This window comes from Oculina patagonica, chromosome 9, assembly GCF_052425735.1.
Source record: "Oculina patagonica isolate OP01 chromosome 9, crgOcupat, whole genome shotgun sequence".
NCBI classification, from domain to species: Eukaryota; Metazoa; Cnidaria; class Anthozoa; order Scleractinia; family Oculinidae; genus Oculina; species Oculina patagonica.
The window spans coordinates 18,475,337-18,496,111 of NC_135766.1; the positions used below are offsets into that span (position 1 = coordinate 18,475,337).

At 38.1% G+C, this 20,775-nt stretch overlaps 2 protein-coding genes across 3 annotated transcripts in view; one reads left to right on the forward strand and one right to left on the reverse strand.

The window, feature by feature from the left end:
* LOC144666333 (adhesion G-protein coupled receptor D1-like) overlaps positions 1 to 20,775 on the reverse strand; it is a 28,777-nt gene that overhangs the window by 1,040 nt on the left and 6,962 nt on the right. For both annotated transcript variants that reach the window (XM_078527737.1, XM_078527736.1), the window contains 16 exons: positions 16,121 to 16,341; positions 14,912 to 15,000; positions 13,058 to 13,117; positions 10,210 to 10,393; positions 9,360 to 9,491; positions 4,991 to 5,066; positions 4,678 to 4,789; positions 4,341 to 4,393; positions 4,017 to 4,143; positions 3,688 to 3,791; positions 3,486 to 3,588; positions 2,670 to 2,820; positions 1,132 to 1,216; positions 876 to 942; positions 616 to 692; positions 67 to 193 (listed from right to left, as the gene is read on the reverse strand). In XM_078527737.1, the coding sequence (XP_078383863.1) occupies positions 67 to 193; positions 616 to 692; positions 876 to 942; positions 1,132 to 1,216; positions 2,670 to 2,820; positions 3,486 to 3,588; positions 3,688 to 3,791; positions 4,017 to 4,143; positions 4,341 to 4,393; positions 4,678 to 4,789; positions 4,991 to 5,066; positions 9,360 to 9,491; positions 10,210 to 10,393; positions 13,058 to 13,117; positions 14,912 to 15,000; positions 16,121 to 16,341 (1,768 nt within the window). The remainder of the gene's footprint in view (positions 1 to 66; positions 194 to 615; positions 693 to 875; positions 943 to 1,131; positions 1,217 to 2,669; positions 2,821 to 3,485; positions 3,589 to 3,687; positions 3,792 to 4,016; positions 4,144 to 4,340; positions 4,394 to 4,677; positions 4,790 to 4,990; positions 5,067 to 9,359; positions 9,492 to 10,209; positions 10,394 to 13,057; positions 13,118 to 14,911; positions 15,001 to 16,120; positions 16,342 to 20,775) is intronic.
* LOC144666625 (uncharacterized) lies at positions 13,676 to 14,596 on the forward strand. The gene is made up of 2 exons (XM_078528025.1): positions 13,676 to 13,704; positions 13,828 to 14,596. The coding sequence occupies exons 1-2, from the start codon at positions 13,676 to 13,678 to the stop codon at positions 14,438 to 14,440; spliced, it is 642 nt and encodes a 213-aa protein (XP_078384151.1). The 3' UTR covers positions 14,441 to 14,596.

The window sequence follows — 20,775 nt, forward strand, 5'->3', positions numbered from 1 at the left end:
GTCCACTTTTTCTATCTTGTCAATTAAGCAAGAGATAAACACAGGAGAAGGTGAAAATCTTGTTACCTGGAGAGAGTTGAGGACAGTAAAGAGGTACTGAAACACAAGGCCAGCATCCGTCACGGATAGGATACCAAACACCCAGGTCATTCCCAGAAGAGGAAACAGAACTGCACATGCCTTCAAGCCCTGTCTTTAAACACAAATAAAAAAATCGTTGAACGGTCAACTTGAATAACATGAAGGGAATTGAAAAGTTAGATAGCGGCAGGACATACAAAAAGAACAACATGAGAAACTGAAACTTTAGTAGCTTATAACAAACGTGTGGGAAGCGCTGCAGCCTTGTCGTTTATGCGTTTCGCCTCCGGATTAGCAGGCAGGTATCGAGCCTTGGTCGAGGTCATTGTGTTGTGTTCTGGGACAAGCCACTTAACTCTCACAGTGTCTCTCTCCGCCCAGGAATGAAAATGGAAAATGCAGGGAAAGTAACCTCATGATGGACTAGCGTACATCCACTGGGAGTAGAGATACTCGTATTTATCTCACGCTATGAAAACCAGAGATTAGCGTTGGCTGATGGGTCACTAGGCTCGAATGTAGATTTAAACTTACGTAAAGTTGGAGATGTCTCTTGTACTCTGCCTTTTTGTCATCTTATACACCGCGCGACACAAAATTATCGAGTTTACCTAAAGGATTCAACAACAACAAAAACGAGCGATGTCAACGATAATTCAACAGTTTTGTACAACACACTAAGATGGAAATTAAAAGTAGCACATATTTACACTCCGATCATTTTGCCAAAGTATAATCAAGAAACGTAAAAGAAAAGACTAAAACAATAAGAAGCCTTATAGCAATTCCTTTACCACGCAAATCAGGAGGACTGGGGCGGCAAAGGTCCAAACCAAATTATTTGTGAAGGACACCCAACAGCTGCATTGTAAACGAGAAGAAAAATAAGGTTCTCTCATTAGTTTGTCCAAAGAATACGAAGAGGCATTTCTACCATGTCAAAGATGTCAAATGGTCATAACTTAGGATTACATTCTAATCTAAATTGAAGGCTAGTTAAAGAAGTCTTTTTTTCTGTGATGTAGATGCTGAACATTGTCAGATACTTACAAGTCACTACGTACATAACTTCCAACTCCGCCTTCTGTGCAATAAGCGATCACTATCGAACACACCACCATAAGAAATGGGAATCCTGCAAGAGGAAGCACGCGCATTTGGTTTTCTAAGCACATGTTTTAATTCTGCTACATAGCCAAGGGACCTTTTGCAGCCTTTTTGTTATTCTTTTGTGTACAGGGAAATTGCACTCCAATCCTCGTTGCAGGTTCAAATTCTTTTTGGTTTTAGCGCACGCAAGCGAGGCTTGAAGGGCAATTTTCATGAACACAAAAGAATAACAAGTAGGTTGTAAAAGGTCTATTAGGCCCGGTTCAGACGGCGTTCTTTTCATGAGCCGAACTCAATTCGAATTTGGACCGACCCAAATTGATAAAAGTACGCCTCTTGATTCTTGACGCCGTACTTTTTGGCCATTCCGAGGCCGTTCCTAATACAGTTCCAATAAAACCAGTCAAAATACATTATAATAATTTATGAATTCGGATCGGCACATTATAAGTACGGCGTCTGAATCAAATCCGTTCCAAAGGCGTTCCACAGGCGAAATTCTCGGCCAAGCCAGGCGGGAAGAACGGGTGAGCCGCTCCAAATTGAAATAGCCGTTCTAATTTGATTCAGACGCCGATCTTTTCATGTACTTAATTCAAGGAATTAGGTTCGGCTCATGAAAAGATCGGCGTCTGAACCGGGCCTTAGTTGACCAAAGTATAGACTATAGAATGCATATCATCATGGAAAGTGTACGAGTACGGTGCAACTTTTACGTATGAGTTGGTGAGTTGTTGATCTGACTCGCCAAGAATAAAGTCCATATTCTTTGTAACGTCTTAGCTGTTTTTTTTTTAGATACCTATCATTAGTTATGGCATTATTTTATATTGTATGATTGTATTGATCATTGTTTTCAAGAATATTGTTTGTTAGTATATACTCAAACAGTGGATAGCGTTTTTAGCGCGCTGATTGGCTACTCAAGCTTCGAATACCCTTTGCTATTTACCTCCGAGCAATGCGTGCGAGAAAATTGTAATCATTAACAGGAATAAACTAGTCAAAAATCATCCTTTCGGGCTATATTATCTTACTGTTTAAGTATATACTAAAACAACTATTCACCTCAGTGGCATGGCTAAAGGTGAATATTAACCTCGCCGCTTCGCGTCTTGGTAAATAATCACAACGAGTCACCTCCTCTTCGGTGAGAAGTTGTTAACTATCATATCGTAAAGATTTCGAAAAGAAGGCCAAAGCATGACCGAGATCGGCTAGAGAACGCGATACCATGCATTCAACAATTCGAAAGTATAACGCGCAATAGTGTTGTTCTAGTTTTTTTTTTCTGTTAGATTGAGGGTCACGAAATTATCAGTAGCTTTAAAAGCTTACTGTCAAGTGTTAGCCTGCTTAAATAAAGCGTTGCTTTGCTCTGCTTTGCTTTGCATTACTTTACATTGCTTATGAGTATGTGGAGTAGTATTTTTTTATATTTAAGACCTGAATGGTAGTTATTAAACTTTTGTACCTACCCCAAGAGAATGCATAGAAGAGCTCAATTATCACAATTGCGTAAAATACTTCGACAACCTTGAGGTATAAGTAGATTCCTTCCATTAGCATCCATGCAAAACCGACCAGATAAAAATAGTGGATAGACACTGCCACAAATATGCAGGCTTCCTGTGAAGAAATAATATAAAAAGCAGAATGAGTACAAGGAGAGGATTGGAGAGGACGAGAAGAGGGGTAATGCCACCCTTCTAATATGCTGTTTACTGTAACGTAGCTGTTTATTTATCAAACCCCAAAAAGTTATAATTATAATAATTAATTATAATCACATGCAGGTTTTTCTAAAATGATGTTGTCTTTTGTGATTATATTCTTCATTTTTCCAGTTTTTTTGTTAACGTTAGCAGAATTGCTGGTCTCATTTAAAGTCATATGACGTCATATCCAACAAAAAATGCATCAACGTTTAAAGCAAGAAAAGAGCTTCCTATTTATTGCAAATTAATTTCGCTCTGTTTTATCACAAATACATGTACAATCTAACTCCGGCCAACTCACTATCGGTATTACACGCCTAAACTTGAAATTTGTATACTAAATTTTCCAAATGTTTGTTCTTCAAAAAACACTCTTCGCTTGGTGTGCTCACAGGAACAAGTACAAACCAATTCAACTCACAGGAATAAGTACTAAGCAACGCATATATCACACAAAAAACTTTAATATTTTTTAAAATATCCCGATTACTCGATTCTTATATAATTTCTTCGCTAAACATTGTTTAAAAACAGAGGTCAGTTTAGTTGGCAATTGATTTTTCTAGATATAGTTACCAGTTTTGAAGTAGCATCAATTCCCGCAAGAAAAATGATTTGTGCCACGGCTATGGATATGACGAGATTGAGTCGTATTTGGCACTGCTCCCGTTTGATGTCCCTTTCGTGAGAAACAAGACAAACAACATTTGCATTTAGAAGCCAGAGAAATAAAACGCCTAATAAGGGTAAAGGCATGACTGTGGAGAAGGTTACTTACATCAAAACCAGATAGGCTAGAACAGTAAGAGTTTCACCCAAAAGCGACAGTCCGCAGCCGATATAAGTAATGGCTTCCAAGGCCAGCTCATGTTTGGCAGCAACCTGTAACAAAGTTAAAAAGAAAGCTTAACATTGGCTCAAGTTAATAACGGTCACTAAACCATCTTTAATTTATGGGGAAAGATAATTACTATGTCAGTTGACTTCTGCCTCGTCCGTTAAGTAACAGGTGAATTCCCCAAGATTTCGGATGACAGAAAATAACGATATTCTGACCATATCGGGCATCGTGATAATTTGTTAAATAATAAAGAGGGATATACTCACTTTAGTTTCTCCCACTTGCATAAGAACGGCAAAGTTCGTCAGATGATTGCAACTGCACACAATGTTATGCTTAGTTTTGTTGACCAAAGTGCATCCTCTGTTTGACCAAGAACCGTTAAATCGACTCCTGCACAAGAGCAAACAAAATGGTCAGTAACAGGAAGATTTAAGATGTTCCTTTAGTTTATATCTGCAGGCACAAAACCCATTCTTACCAGAATGAGTTTTGTGCCTGCAGATATAAACTACGAACAGAATTATTTTTAAGTCGTTATGGAATATATAAATTAATTGGTATACACAAAAAGAAAGAGAATAGCGTACCTGATGTCAAAGTCCCAGAATACACAGTACAGCTGATCATCAAATTTAGAAGGCTTTAAGACAGAAAAGAAAAACAAACTACGCATAAGATATGTGCTTTTCTATGGGAATTATGCACATTATAGGTTAGTATGCGGTGATAGAGTTTTAAAAATTAGCATTCATTGTAATTTCAAAAGCAATTTTGGTTTGTCGCTACTTCAAGCGTCTTAGTAAATAAGCATTACAACAACAATTTCAACAATAAGATGATGATGATGATGATGATGATGATGATGATGATGATGATGATGATGATGATCATGTTGATGATTAAAAGAAAGAAATGTATACCCACCTCTTGTAATGTCAATGATATGGTAACGTTTTGTGGCAGCAAACGAGAGGGGGTAGGATATATAGCACAAGCGATAACTCGTGTTTGGAGTTTTGCATTTTTCAGTTTCTTCCTGAAAAGTAAATTTCATTCAATATGTTGCTTTAAAAGCCCTTAAATATGACAGCAAGCATGCCGAAACACAGAATATGTTACTTTAACGGAAACGAAACAATCAGATTTACACATAATTCGAAGTACACAAACTAGGCAATGTAAATAGCTCAATTAAGCAGAGTTTGCTATGCTAATTTCTATACCACCTGATACCTACCCTTCAAGAAAGTACTGACTTTCATCTGGTAATAATTGATGTATGTCTTTATATAATATTCCAACTACCACAGTTTCTGTGTACAAAATGAAACAAAGAGCAAGTAAAAACTTCCTATGGGTAGCAAAAGTGTTCCAGTGTAAATAAAACTATAGTTATCAGAGTCGAAATAAGTGGAGAAGTGGTCGCAAGTTAAACCCATGACCTTCCAGAATACCGCTTGGACGCTGTAACTCATGGTGAGCGAGGTCATATACTGGGTTCTTATGTGTGACACATTTCCTGCTAACTTCAAGGCTCAAATATGTCCAAATGATAAATTTGAATATATGATAAGTGGTGACTTAGATTAAAGTGAAAATAAGTGGAGAAGTGGTCGCAAATCAAATACTCGGAAAAAAAGATTTTCCGAGTTCCCCAATGGGAGTCGAACCGTTGGAGAACTCGGAAAATCTTTTTTCCGAGTATTTGACTTGCGACCACTTCTCCACTTATTTTCACTTTAATCCAAGTCACCACTTATCATATATCAGAGTCACATCATGATGATTTTATCATCAAAAATCTGATTGAATCTTGTTGGCTACCAACAACTTCATAACTTCAAGCGGTTTATCTGACTGTTAGTTGAGGGAAAAAGTAATCAACCTATAGTCTTGTCAAAGTCACGAGGAATTTGCGAGAGTATCACCTGCTGGCTGGATATTTGCAAAGTGATTACCATTTCACCGCGGTCAAACGTCTCAGGTAGTTTTTCTTTCTATTTCGGGGAATTTCGTTTATATTAAAGAGCAAGTATGAGCAAGGATAGATAATATAGTTGCTGAGTGCAAATATATTTCCATTCCTTCGATTTAAGCGAGTATTTTTACTTTAAAAACGTTCCGCAACCGAACCGAATGCTTTGACAAAATGGAGCCGACAAGTCCGTATTTACCTGTTTTCCAACACGTAGAACTTTTTTAGTAAAGCTCCAAAACATTAGTAAACTATTAGAATACTGGTTAAGTATCGATCTTTGAACAGTGAAAATTAGAACCTTATCTTTACCGTACTTTTCTTGTTATTTTACGTATTTTTATCGTTTGACCGCGGTCGAGATTACCATAGGCCTAGATAAACAGACGTCTCCCTCAACGCGCACAATTTAGCCCTAATCACCAATTCCAGAGAAACGTAGGTTTGATGCCACTTTGTTACATAGCCCCTATTATAATGAAGCAACTTTTAAAGACCCGTACAGTGTCTCTGATCCTCTTTTGCTCAAACGGATATGAATTTTCGCGCTTGGAATATTAAAGTCAGCATAGTCCCGATGAACGTTAACGAGGACGAACATTCGTTTGCTGTATTTAAATTTATAATGAGGGTATAACTTGCATTGCTGGTGTAACATATTGGGTTTGATGTAAATATTATTTCTAGTCTCAGAATTATCACGTTTTAAGAAATCTTTTATCGCAAGTCCAAGAAATTGCTCAAATTCGTGGGAAATGGTATAGCTGGTCACAATGAAGCAATTTGCTTTATTGAAATTTATGAAACCAAATTGGAGAACGACTGCAGGATATTATTTAGTGTTAATTTATCTTTCTAAACCGAACACCATATTTTGGGTCCCATAAGAACAATTTCATTTATATAACTCGTTTATTTTTGCTTTCATTCGTTCATTCCTTCTTTCGTTCATTCAATCATTCCTTCTTTCATTCATTCATTCATTCATTCATTCATTCATTCATTCATTCATTCATTCATTCATTCAATCATTCAATCATTCCTTCTTTCATTCATTCATTCATTCATTCATTCATTCATTCATTCATTCATTCATTCATTCATTCATTCATTCATTCATTTATTAAGCGATTCTCCAGAAGGATTGCAACAATCACTTCACGTTATTCATAAGCACGCTCAAGAATGGAAGCTAAAAGTAAACACCAAAAAATCAAACATCATTGTATTTAGTGGTAACGGTCAGAACAAACACAAAAAATATTTTAAATACGACAATGAAACTTTAAATATTGTCGCCAAACAAACATATCTAGGCATAGAAATGACATCTTCTGGTCGTTACACCTATGCAAGAGAAATAATTAGCAAAAAGGCTACCAAAGTTATTTCCATCATTAAACGATTTCTATCCAACATTGATTCATCAACAATTGTGATACGAAATAAACTTTTTGATGCTTTAGTTGAACCCATACTTTTGTATGGTTGTGAAATATGGGGACCCGAACTTTTATCATGCAAAACACATTTCGATAAAAGTACAATTGAACAAGTTCACATCCGGTTTTGCAAACAAGCATTAAATGTACCATGGTATGCAGTAAACGTAGCATGTAGAGCAGAACTAGGTCGATACCCTTTAGCAATAGACATTAAAGCATTTATCTTATGCTATTTTCAAATATTAGAACATAAGATAACCAATCTCATATTAAATGATGCATTTCTTTACGCCAAAAAACATACTAAATCTGTTAGCTTATTAAATGATGATGAAGCATTAGGAATTCTCTCCGATAATGACACATCAGCCCCACAACTTTCAACGAATTCTTGCTCTAAAATTAAACATAGGTTAAGAACAAATTATTTTCAAAATTGGTCAAAGGTCCGAAATTGCGCGTCAGTTAGCTCTAGAGAAAAATTCACTCACAAAGAAGTTAAATCAAAGTCTCTTCGAGATATCGACGTTTTTGCATGAAGTATGAGTCGAAGGTTTATCCTGTGCATTGTTCTTCGAACTTATCATTACAGTTTCTTTGTAGTTTAATTTAACAATTTCCTATCTTCGCGGAGGAAATGCAGCCATATAATTTTGTCAAAAATGGCTCGTTCGCGCCGGGTATTTATACACATACAGGTATTCCTTAACATTACAAAAATAAACAGTGCAAATTTCAGCGAGATCTGACAATTCTATACTTTAAAACTGCAAGGACCTTTCGAGGCAGTCGATTACGGCAGCGAAATTAGCAAATGAAACAGCAAAATATGCGTTCGACGCTTTGTTTTTGCGACGCTATATTTGAATTGTTATAGGTAGACCGCCGTTCAATGTGTTCAAGGCCGTATCGTTACGATTGCTCCATGAAAAAGCACGAAAAAAAAAAATACGGATATTTCCGACTACTGTCGGAGAAAACATTGCGTAAACAAATCGTTACACTCAAGCTGCGTTTTGTCTAGGCTCGGCGAGGGTCGGATATCAAGACCCAGGATTAAACAAAAGCCACATATACAGTGAATGCTTTCGAATTATATTTGAAGATGAAATACGAAAGAATTTTGCTGTCTTTGACTGAAATTCCACTCGAACTGCGTAGATACTATCGCATGTTGTAAAGCCGATTCATGCAACATTGCTCTCAACGCGATGTAAGTGCTAGTGATTATTTATTCGTGTTTTAGTTACGCAATCCATTGTTTGTGCGACGCTTTTTATAGATCGCCTTTCAGACACACGTGCGTTGAGATAAGAAAGCTGACATGTCACTTTTAAAATTGTTATATAATGTTTGTAAATGTGACAAGTCACGTTTTTTCCACGAAATCGCAAGTGATCACCCACAGCGGAAAGTAATCCCTTGAGAAATTAAAACAGTCCCTTGAGAAATTAAAAAAGTCCCTTGAGAGTTTACAAATATGTGGATCCAAATTTTGTCTACTAACCCCTATTCTACCATTTTTGCTTGTAAACAAGCAAAAACGTCGAAAAAAGATTACCAATTAGAAGAGTATCTCACTACAGTTAGAAATCCAGCGCATCGAATAAAAATAACTAAATTACGATTAGGGGTACATTCCCTACGCATACAGACTGGAAAATATGAAAATGCAGGAGCATCCATACCAGTTGAAGAAAGAAAGTGCTTGGTATGTAAGGAAAACCACATAGAGGACGAACAGCATTTTTTAATGTATTGCAAAGGGTATAATGATATTAGAAAAGAGCTTCATTCCATCGTGTCACAAACTGATCCGGCTGATCATGAAAAAATAAAGTACCTTCTTAAACTAGATAATTATGCTACCTCTAGAATCATAGCTAAATATATCTTCCTAATGTTTCAAAAAAGAAAAGAAATTTTAAATTGAAAGTTATATCAATAAATAGTTGTATAATTAATAGTCCAATAATTACCGTAGACGTTTGCATTGTAATTTCATTGTTTGTTATTAAGTAATTTGTTAGCATAGTTGCTATAACACTTTTATTGTAACTAGACCAATACCTCCCTTTGGAGTGTAAGGCACAATAAAGATTTACTGTTACTGTTACTGTTACTTATTCAATCATTCATTTATTCATTTTTTCATTCATTCATTTATTCATTCATTCGTCACATACCTTGTTTCTCAAAGAGTTCTGCTGGTAAAATGATCTTGTCTTTTCTATAAGCAAGAGGTTGTTCCCATTCGTCCTCAGAAGGAAACGTTACGTCGTCTGTATGACCAGCGCTTATACTTTGTACCTCCATCACTGTTAACATGAAGAAAGTAAGATATATAACAAATTATGTTATTTGTTGGCTTAAAAGGCGAAGAACTATTGAAAGATACGAAACAGCGTTGCGTATAGTAGCGTAAGTTTAAGTGACTAATATTCGTATAAAAAAAGCGACCTAATGCTGTGGGAAAATCAAAAAATGATTCAGAAGCTCTTCTCTCAGAATAGATATTTCTACTGATAAAGAAAATACTTTATTTTAGAAAGGTATACTTAAATCGAATCAATCGATGTGTCTGAGATTTGGATATACCTTGAAGAATTAACGCTTCTGTACAAGTAGCTGCTTGTCAGGTTTTTTTAAACGGCTACGCATATTTTGGCCTTAATTACTTCAGTATAAAAAAATAATTTACTTTTTATGCAATCTCGTCCCTAGAGGCCGCGATCCTTCTGGTCTGCGCCAGGAATCGGGACCTCTGGGCTATTCTGAGAAGCCGCAACAAAGGCGTCTGAATCTGATTGGCTGTTGAAAACTTGTTCGTTTCACCACAATCTCTTGCGCACGCGCACAAACAAAACCGATGTCCTGGTTCCGGTTTGGATTCGTCTAGAGCCGTTGAGTTTCCCGACCGCTGGTCAAGGGGAACGTAGGCTTTGGGAACGAGATTGACTTTTATGTGGCAATTTGACGTCGCCTTAATTGTTCTTTGCTGCTTTTTAACTAAATGAAAACTGCTAAGTTACTCACCAAAGTGTTTTCCAAAGTAAGTTATGTTAGAATTGATGGTACCATTTTTAGACAGATGTTTCGTGGCGTACTTAATGGCAAATTTTTCAAGCTGCTGAACGGCCAGCAACAAATTTACCGCCGTTTTCTGATAGGAACTGTCTTGGAACTGTGTCAGCAACATTGAAGTCTCGTTCACTGCAATCTAAAAGCGTCGACACTAGTATTATCCCTTTTTAGTTTACAGGCCTTTTTTATGATGAAAAAGTATATAAGCGGTTTCAATCAAAACTAGTGCTTTGTTAATAAATAAATAAATAAATAATTACACAAACAAGATATAAAATAAATAAAATTAAATAATTAAATAATTAAGTACGATTAAATAATTCTACGGCTCGAATATTACAGCTTTCAGTCTAAAATTTGGCATGAAGTATCTCTGTATGACTCTTCATAACCCTACATTTTTGTTTTTGATGAAAATCTTTCGAGAGCCGAGAAATTAGCAATTCTGTTAAACGTGCCCATACATTGCTCTGTAATTAATAATGAAATAAGTACCATTAAATAATTCTACGGCTTGAATATCACACCTTTCAGTCTAAAATTTGGCACGAAGTATCTCTGTTTGACTCTTAATAACCCTACGTTTTGATTTTTGATAAAAATCTTTCAAGAGTTGAGAAATTTGCGATTCTGTGATGTACCTATACATTGCTCTGTAATTATGTAAATCATCTCTGTGATTAAATAATTCTCGCTCGAATATTACACCTTTCATTCTAAAATTTGGCATGAAGTTTCTTTGTATGACTCTTAATAACCCTACATTTTTGTTTTTGGTGTGGATCTTTCAAGAGTCGAGAAATAAGCAATTCTGTGCAACGTGCTCATACATTGCTCTGTAATTGCATAAATTTAAATCATTCGCTACGCTTGAATATTATTGCAACATGCAGTGCAGAAATTTGGTGGAAATGTATCTCTGTACGACAAACTAAAACAAGACGATTTTTTAGTGTTTTGCTTACTCATAACCGAGTAATTAAACAAGTTTTTTTAAAGCGCGTCCAAATATAATATCAGTTAAAATATACAAAACAAAATATTCTGTACCATACAAAGTTACGATAGCTCAGTTGGTAGAAAACACTTCTACAGAAGTTGTGTATGCCTTGGTCGTTGGTTCAAATCCAAATGGAAGCCATTATTTTTCTTTTTTCTCTTTTTTTTTAAAGTCAGTATGCCGTTTTATTTAAAAGTTTAAAGGCTGAACAAACGCAACAGTAAATTTTTATATTTCAGTATGTTGAGATCGAACGCCGGTTATTTCAGTCAGTGAGACTTCAACCGCTGATGTCAATAGAATTGGAACGCTTGTAGTGTAGAAAAAAAACACCACCGAGAAATCAAGCTATGCGAGCGAAATGTTCGTTCGTATATCTTTATCTTAATTTTGCTGGGCAAATGTCCCAAGAGTGTGCGTCCAGCAAAAATTGTACACAATTTGATTCCTTTGCTGACTAGGAAGCTAGGAGCTACGTTGTTTGATATATAAGTGGTGTAGGGTCACTTTCCTGCATGTTTAGAAAGTTAAAGACTATCGCACCTTTCAAATAAATATTAGCGAAATTTCATAAAAGTATGAGCGAAATTAAACATTTGAAAAAATAAACACACTTCTAAATTTCAAAGACATGTTTCGGACACTCCGTATCCATTATCAGTTTGAAGATGTTTCTTTCAAAATTTGACATTTACACGGGCACACGTCTCAAAGAGGATATCCCGCTCCGTATTGTCTCCGTGACACTCCCCGAATAAGTAGTACCGCTCTACTTTTCCTCTTTCATGGATGTGGCGTTCATGGTATTTTCTAACTACATGTAAACGGATGATTTCGGAGAGTCAATAACAGTGAAATAATGTTAAATGTTATAACCGACCACGAAAATCACAAAAAATGATTGTCACTATCTTGTTTGTGCGGTTGCCCCTAGATAAATAAATAAATAAATAAATAAATAAATAAATAAATAAATAAATAAATAAATAAATAAATAAATAAATAAAACCTCTGGTCAATTTGACAATCCCAGGTTTTGAACACGAAAAAGGTAAAATACACATCATCTACTAGGTATTATAACCCACCGATTAATTCTCACGCGCGCTCATTGGAATAAACGCATCACGTGGTACGAAATGGGACCACGGGTATCAGACAATAATTATCCCCCGTTCGATTTGATATCCGTCGCCCGATTTTATAGACAAGACAAAAATAAACGAACAAAGTCACCTTTTCAAGTCTAACTTTTTAATCAAATCACAGTGTTGAAAAATTACGTAAACCCAACAACTTGAATTGCATTTATTTCGACCGCATCTAGGCCGTAATTATCACTGTAGGATTTTTCTATTTGCCGGCGATAACGGGCGTTGTAGAAATTACTCGGAGGGTTTTAAAATAAATAAACCCCTTTCTGGTTTGCTGGTATATTGGGAGATAATGCCTTTGGTTAAAAGATTGTCCTCAAAATTTCACAGTTGCCCTCGAAGCTTTGCTTCTCGGACATTATCCTCCAATATACCAGCCGCCTGAAGAAGTTTATTTACTAAATATTTAACATGGATTCAATTTTGTCTTGCGGCTGTTCCAGTTATAGATCACAGATAACGATAAAATGTGTAAAGACAAAAACGTGGTCCACAAACCGTTGTCCGTTTTCTGTGATCTACAACTGAACAGACCCGGCCTATAGCGAAAGACCCAGAACCGCGCAGTATCTCGGTTATTGTATACAAAATCAATGATGTAGTTAATCCTCAAGCTGAAATCAAAGCTCCCTAGCTGTCAACCTACCCGTAGGGAATCTTTATCCTCAACACTAAGCTGCTTCATTTTGAGGAGATATTCCTTTACCTTTGAACAAGAAAAGAAACGATAATTATCACTGTGTGAATGTACCCTTTTAATACATTTTGTCAGTCTGTAAATCGAGTTGGATTTAGAATAATTTTCGTTGGGATCATTACTTCTGCGGGAAACTAGTTGAAAAAGCATTGAAGGGAACAAGTCATCAACCCATTTGTAACGAGATCCTCGGTATAATGAACGGCCCGGCCAAATACAGTTACAGTGAAATGTATGAAGAAGCATCCCCGAAAAAAAAAACAAATCCCCCTTAAAAACGAATTCACTTTCCAGTATCTTGGCATTTTTTTATATCGGAATCCTAAACTGTAGATGTACCTGGAGCATCCAGATTTGCTTTTGTAGCCACCAAGGCTAACAGAAAAGCATTTAATTTTAGTCAGACTTCCATCATGTGTATCCTAAACTCCCTGCCTTCTTATTTGTGAGACAATAGGGAGGGACTATTGGCAAAAATTGCATTTTTAACGTCAGGTAAGGTGATGTCAAGAATATATGGAGCCCAGCCTATATAGAGATATTTACTGCTTAATATTTTTTTACGTCATGCTTTCTCTGTTTGACGCATGCTTTAGGTAAATTGGCGCAAAGGTTTGTTGCTGTAAAGTTTAAGCGGCCTTCACACGACAAACTATTGGCCAACTCGTGTTGGCAAACTCGAGTTGGTGTGTGTGAACGACGCAGCAACGGCAAACAAGTTGGCCAACTGTTGGCGACTTAATAGAACTTGTCTCTATTCTCTATTCTCTATTCTCTATTCTCACCAACAGTTTGCCAACCGTTGCATCTGGCATTGGCATCCTAAAGCGTAGCAGGTCTTTTGTTCCATTTAAGACATTACTATGTATCTATAACTCTTTAGTACAACCCCATTTTGATTATTGTAGTGTCGTTTGGGGGAATTGCAGTAAAACTCTGGCAAGTAAACTACAAAAACTGCAAAACCGTGCTGCGCGTATCTTGACCTCTTCTTCCTACGATGTCAATGCTGATGATCTTATTGCAAGACTTGGCTGGGATAAACTCGATGTCCAATTTAAATTTAAAACAGCCGTCATGGTCTATAAATCACTCAATGGTCTTGCACCTGACTACCTTAGGACGATGTTTTCTAATAGAAGCGATACGTGTACCTATTCACTGAGAGGGTCCGCGGGTAAACTAACTGTTCCGCTCCCCCGCACTAATTTTCTTAAAAACAGTTTTAGCTATAGAGGTGCGGTGCTGTGGAACAGTTTACCTGTCGACCTTCGGCAAGCACAAACTCTCACTAGCTTTAAATCCGGCTGCAGCAGTTTCGTTTTTGGCTAAAATCAATGTAAATATTAACATCACACGGCATTCATGGAAAGCAGGCATTTCTTTTATTATAACTAATTGTAGACGACTAATGTAATTTAAATTTATTATGTAAAATAGGTATTAAGTAATTTTAAATAAGTATTATGTATTTTAAGTCCTGATGATTTTTACCGTGTTGAAATAAAGATTATTATTATTATTATTATGGTTGCCAACTGTTGTTGTGTCGTTCAGACACGCCAACTTGAGTTTGCCAACTTAAGTTTGTCGTGTGAAGGCCGCTTAGTCTTTCTCCAGCAAGTTAATGCCTGACGTTAGGAAAAAAATTAAATTTAGTATTTTTCAGTGGAGGATTGTCAATTTCCTTAACAAACAATAAATTTAAGAGTTGTGGATTGTCAAAAAAAAAAACCTGACATTTCACAAGTTCGAGTTTATGCCGGCGTATCGTCTTACATAAAACAATAAATCACAGCTCACCTGCTTCTCTGCAATTGAAGGTAGCATCGGTAAAATGCTTGTTTGTACATATGGATTTGATTTTGACGGCGTTAATGTTGTAGGTAAACCTGAAAAGGAAGCATATTTGAGTTTATACAAAAATGGAAAAAAAAAGAAAATGGAAAGTGGTGGAAACAGTTAACATAGGCGCCGTTATGCAAAGTAGTCTCTGCTAGACTGAATTGTGTTTCTTTCGCCTTTCCCATTGGCTAGAAGCTTACAGTTAATTTTGGGCATGGACATTCTACAAGCTTTGGTAGGTTTCAAATACATGCTGAGAATCTATGATTTCAAAGAGTTCACCCTGGTGCCTGGGCATCTTTTAAACATGCACACAGTAAAGTAAACATGTTTCCATCGTATTCCATGAAACCATACGTAATTCGTTAATTTCTTCCAACGCAGTTTGAAAGAATTCGCTTTTGCGAAATCCGGATTACTCACGATCCGGTCGACTGTGATATTCGCATTATCAAAAACATCCTAATCGAGTGATTTTTAATAGTGTTGCATGTTTAAATTACTTAAGTGTTACCGTATCAAAAACGCAGAGTCAGCTAGAAAAAGAATCTTCGAAAACTTATAAAGTCATATTGATACTACACTCTTTTTTTATAAGAATACAGTTTTTCCGACCCAAGCTGAATATTCTTATTTTTCTGTCGATTTTAGGCTGAAAATATTCTCATGAACATTCTTAGAAAATACCGTTTGACATTTCCGTTTTAGCAAGTATTGGTTAATCAATTACAAATGTTTGGTGTCCACATTTGTATCGTGTTACATCGTGCACATGTACCATTGCTTTTCGTTGCAGCGTGGCCGTTTTGACTTTTAACAAAGCATTCCTCACAGAGATAAAGTGACGGAAATGAAAATACCTGATTTTTTGTTTCAACTAAAAACTATACTCTTTTCAAATACTCAGCCTCGGGTTTATTCTTAAAATATTCTTAAAAATTCGCAAATTTTAGCCTCGATATTCTTTTAACTAGATTCTTATAAAATAAAAAGAGTGCATCAGAGTAATTTTACAGTGCGTGACTCAGCAAAAAAAAAAAAAAACATTTCACTGGACTAGAATTGAGTTTTTTAACCTATCAAGGTAAAGCTATATCTGACTACACTTCATGCAAATACCTTTCTATTAATTTAACACTTTCGCTTTTCACTAAATTAACTATTCACCTTTAAACCCTACGCAGATATAAGGATATTTTTGGCTGCAGTTTTCCATTTCCAGTACTTCATTTTTTGTGACCAAGAAGCAATAAACTTTAATAGGGCCAGTGGTAACTAAGTCCTCGACATAAGATACGTTTAGTATCCGGTACAATTTCTTCGGTCGTGGTGTAAAGTCGCCTCCATCACTCCATCTCCACTCTGCTTCGTCAGATTCGTTTGTACGTCTATAAGAGGAAGCCTAACTTTATAAGTAACATTTAACAGCCAGTCTCCATAGCTGGCGGTCCTTCCCGCGTGATAGCAAAATCATAACGGCGAACCATGAGAAAACAGAACAGTACGAACGCTAACCCGGTTTTATGCTTTCTTCATTGCTACCCCTCCAACACTTTCCAACATATTCAATTTGTTCAATCAAATAAAACCTGGCATTCATAAAAGGGTCCAGATATGAAGACATCCTCTATATTTCGCTCGTGGAAACAAAAAAAAAGTCCGATTATAACCCCCCCCCCCTCCTCCCCGGATATAAGCCCCCCTCTACCGGATGACAGTACTGAACAGGGCTAAATGTTGCTTTATTATGCGTTTTTAACTAAAAAACGTATTTCGATCAACACTCCAGTGGCCCGTTTCGGAACGTTTTTTTATTCCGCTTATAAGCCCTCCCGGATATAAGCCCCTCCACTTATAAGCCCACCCAAAAACTCTTGTGAAGTTGTATAAGCCCAGGGCTTTTAACCGGAATTTTACAGTATGCCCAGACTTCTTTTCTGGTTGGCTCATTTTATTTATTTATTTATTTATTTATTTATTTATTTATTTTTAGTGGGGGGGGGGGGGGGAGCAGTCCCGCACCGGTTCAAAGCGTCTCTCTGATTGGCTGATTCACGAGAACAATAGAAAATTATTTATTAAAATAAATACTTTATATGTTTTGTGGTGATTTCTTTCACCGTTAGTAGTTTCTCTAATTTACATCCCATCTAAGGAACATTTCTGGCTTATCATAGGTATTTTTTAATAGCAACGGCAAACATGGGAAAGCATGGATAAGCACGGCTATGACCGGAGCCGGCCATTTCTGGCCGAACCGGCCGAACCGGCCGTACCGACGGTACCGGCTGTACCGGCCGTACCAGCGGTACCGACTGTACCGGCTGTACCGGCTGTACCGGCTGTACCGGCTGTACCGGCTGTACCGGCCGTACCGGCCGTACCGGCCGTACCGACCGTACCGGCCGTACCGGCCGTACCGGCTGTACCGGTTGTACCGAGTGTAACGAGTGTACCGAGTGTACCGAGTGTACCGAGTGTACCGGCTGTACCGGTTGTACCGAGTGTACCGAGTGTACCGAGTGTACCGAGTGTACCGAGTGTACCGAGTGTACCGGCTGTACCGGGTGTACCGGGTGTACCGAGTGTACCGGGTGTACCGAGTGTACCGAGTGTACCGGGTGTACCGAGTGTACCGAGTGTACCGAGTGTACCGAGTGTACCGAGTGTACCGAGTGTACCGGCTGTACCGGTTGTACCGGGTGTACCGGGTGTACCGGGTGTACCGAGTGTACTGAGTGTACCGAGTGTACCGAGTGTACCGAGTGTACCGGCTGTACCGGGTGTACCGGGTGTACCGAGTGTACCGAGCGTACCGAGTGTACCGGGTGTACCGAGTGTACCGTCTGTACCGAGTGTACCGGCTGTACCGAGTGTACCGGCTGTACCGGGTGTACCGGGTGTACCGGGTGTACCGAGTGTACCGAGCGTACCGAGTGTACTGTGTGTACCGAGTGTACCGGCTGTACCGGCTGTACCGGCTGTACCGGCTGTACCGAGTGTACCGAGTGTACCGGCTGTACCGAGTGTACCGGCTGTACCGAGTGTACCAGCTGTACCGAGTGTACCGGGTGTACCGAGTGTACCGAGTGTACCGAGTGTACCGGCTGTACCGGCTGTACCGAGTGTACCGCCTGTAACGGTTGTACCGAGTGTACCGGCTGTACCGGCTGTACCGGCTGTACCGGCTGTACCGAGTGTACCGGCTGTACCGGCTGTACCGGCTGTACCGAGTGTACCGAGTGTACTGAGTGTACCGAGTGTACCGAGTGTACCGGGTGTACCGAGTGTACCGGCTGTACCGAGTGTACCGAGTGTACCGGGTGTACCGAGCGTACCGAGTGTACCGAGTGTACCGAGCGTACCGAGCGTACCGGGTGTACCGGGTGTACCGGGTGTATCGGGTGTACCGGCCGTACCGAGTGTACCGGGTGTACCGAGTGTACCGAGCGTACCAAGTGTTCCGAGTGTTCCGAGTGTACCGGGTGTATCGAGTGTATCGGGTGTACCGTGTGTACCGTGTGTACCGGGCGTACCGGACCGTAGAACGTTGAGAGTAAGAAGGAGCCGGTATCACAAAAGTTTGTAATGAGATGTACTATAATTATCGTACAGTAATTCTGGTTCACAAAGTTCTCAAGCTTTACGCAAAAGCTCGCGGTGATTCTGTGTCATTCTGTAAAACGTCAAACCTGATTTTTGATGTTTGGTGTTGTTTGAAAATATTTATTTCAACAAGAAAGTAGGACAGAAGTTGGCAATAGATTGAAAATAATTCAGGTGCATAAGTCTGACGGACTTCCCTAGGCCTTTATTCCATCTTTCGGCGTGACAATATTTCGTGGGAATTTATTTTCTCTATTTGGAGAAAAGTATGTTAAAACATTAAAAAATATATGTCCAATAATGTTTTAGTTTTATTGGAGACATATGCGGCTTTCACAAACGACTTTGGGAAATACTTTGTGCAGAATATTGTAACGATCCGAAGTCGGCTTGACACGGATCCTGCTTTTTCACATGTAGAAAATGACACTTATTGTCGGGGGTTGAAGCGGAATAATGAATATTGAATACTGGCTTTAAATTGTAAAGGAATATTGAATATTGGCTCAAAATTGTAAGGAATATTGAATACTCAGTTTTTTAATCAAGAATATTGAATACTTGCAAAGAGAAAATAAGTTCTCCTCACCCTCTCTGTCTCCAAATGAGAATCTCAGGTGTTCTATATTTTCGATATTTGGCAGGCGCTCTGCCTCGTGTTAAGCTTACAAAATTTGCCACGCGGACTACTCCCCAAGGGAGATATTATTTTAGTGACGTCACTTTCAAAGCACATGCTTCAGTTGACCGCTTTAAATTTCGACGCTTTGGTTACGGTCTAAGAACTGTTCGGATTTGTAAAGATGGGAAAGCACAGGAAAGACAGGTAAGTAAAGCTTTTAAACTATTTTTAACTTGAACAGATTTCCAAACCATTAGCTTACAACAACGACGACAACAACAATAAAAATCGAGAGTTCTTTTCTAATCGATTTCTAAGTGTACTGTTTAAAATCCAAGTAGACCCATGCATCTTCGCCATAATGAACGCGAAAATGCGGGTAAAAATAGCGCAAAAATTGCGAAAAAAATCAGCATATTCGGCCCCGTTTACACGGGTCCGGACAAATCCAGGGTTTCTTGTCGTACACGAACAGGGAGAACAGCAACCCGTACTAGATTACGGTGATGTCGAACTTTTTTGAAAAATCACAAAACTGATCTAACGGCTACAGCTGAAAATAGATAACGCATAAAGCGGTGCTCAATGTAAAATGTGTCATGATATAGGAATAATACTCAGATTGGTAACAGAATGCTACTTTTAAATTATGTGGCCCGTTGCCGTACTTGTGGGCACTTGTACCGTTCCTGTTATTCCTGAAGGAAAACACTACATTTATCTTTTATCCGTTGTTCACTTATTCGTTAAGAAGTAACTCTTGATAGACAAGTCGTTATGGTTACGTGCAGCTGTTGTCTTTTTATTTCTGTTAGGTGTACTAATTTCGACTTGATTGCACGAGTGATGATGTTAAGGAGATAAACGCGTTTTCGAACAAGTTTGTACAATGGCCTACAAAAGAACTTGTTATAAACATCGTGCAACACTTCATTGTTTTCCAGATTATATAGACTCATTGGTTGGACCGCATTGTCGTCATTGTTTGTTTAATAAAGCTTTTCACTGAAACATGTTGCTTGGCTTATTTTTTTGGGGGGTACTATTTTGCTAGTCAGCAAATAAAGAAGCCACATGCGTCTTACACTTTAATCAAGGCCATTGAATGTGAAACTAGAGGGCACCATTAAAAAAGGATGTAATAAGAGATGAATTAACACCTTCCAGAAGGATAGCAGCAGAACAATGTCCAGTGTCCTGTGCACAACTTGTGAATTAGAATAGAATATTTGACCGCTCTCGTTTTGTGTGTCTGAAAATTGTTTACCTGGGAACATCAACCTATTTAAAGGAATAATGAATATCGATCTCAAAATAGGCAAGGAATAATGAATACTTGTGAAAAATGGGCGGGGAATAATGAATATTTAAAGTGAAAATATTCCGCTTCAACCCCCGATTATTGCGCTGCTGTTGCTGACCATCGTTTGCTGGATTTACGCTGCTGTCTTGTAATGATGTTAAGTACTAGCAATCAACTGAAATACTCTTTACATAGATTGCAACCGAATGACCCGGTTTTGTGGACTTTTTAAATTACCTCCTCAGGATCGTACCGTTACTGATGTTCGAGACAAGGAGTTGTATATAAACT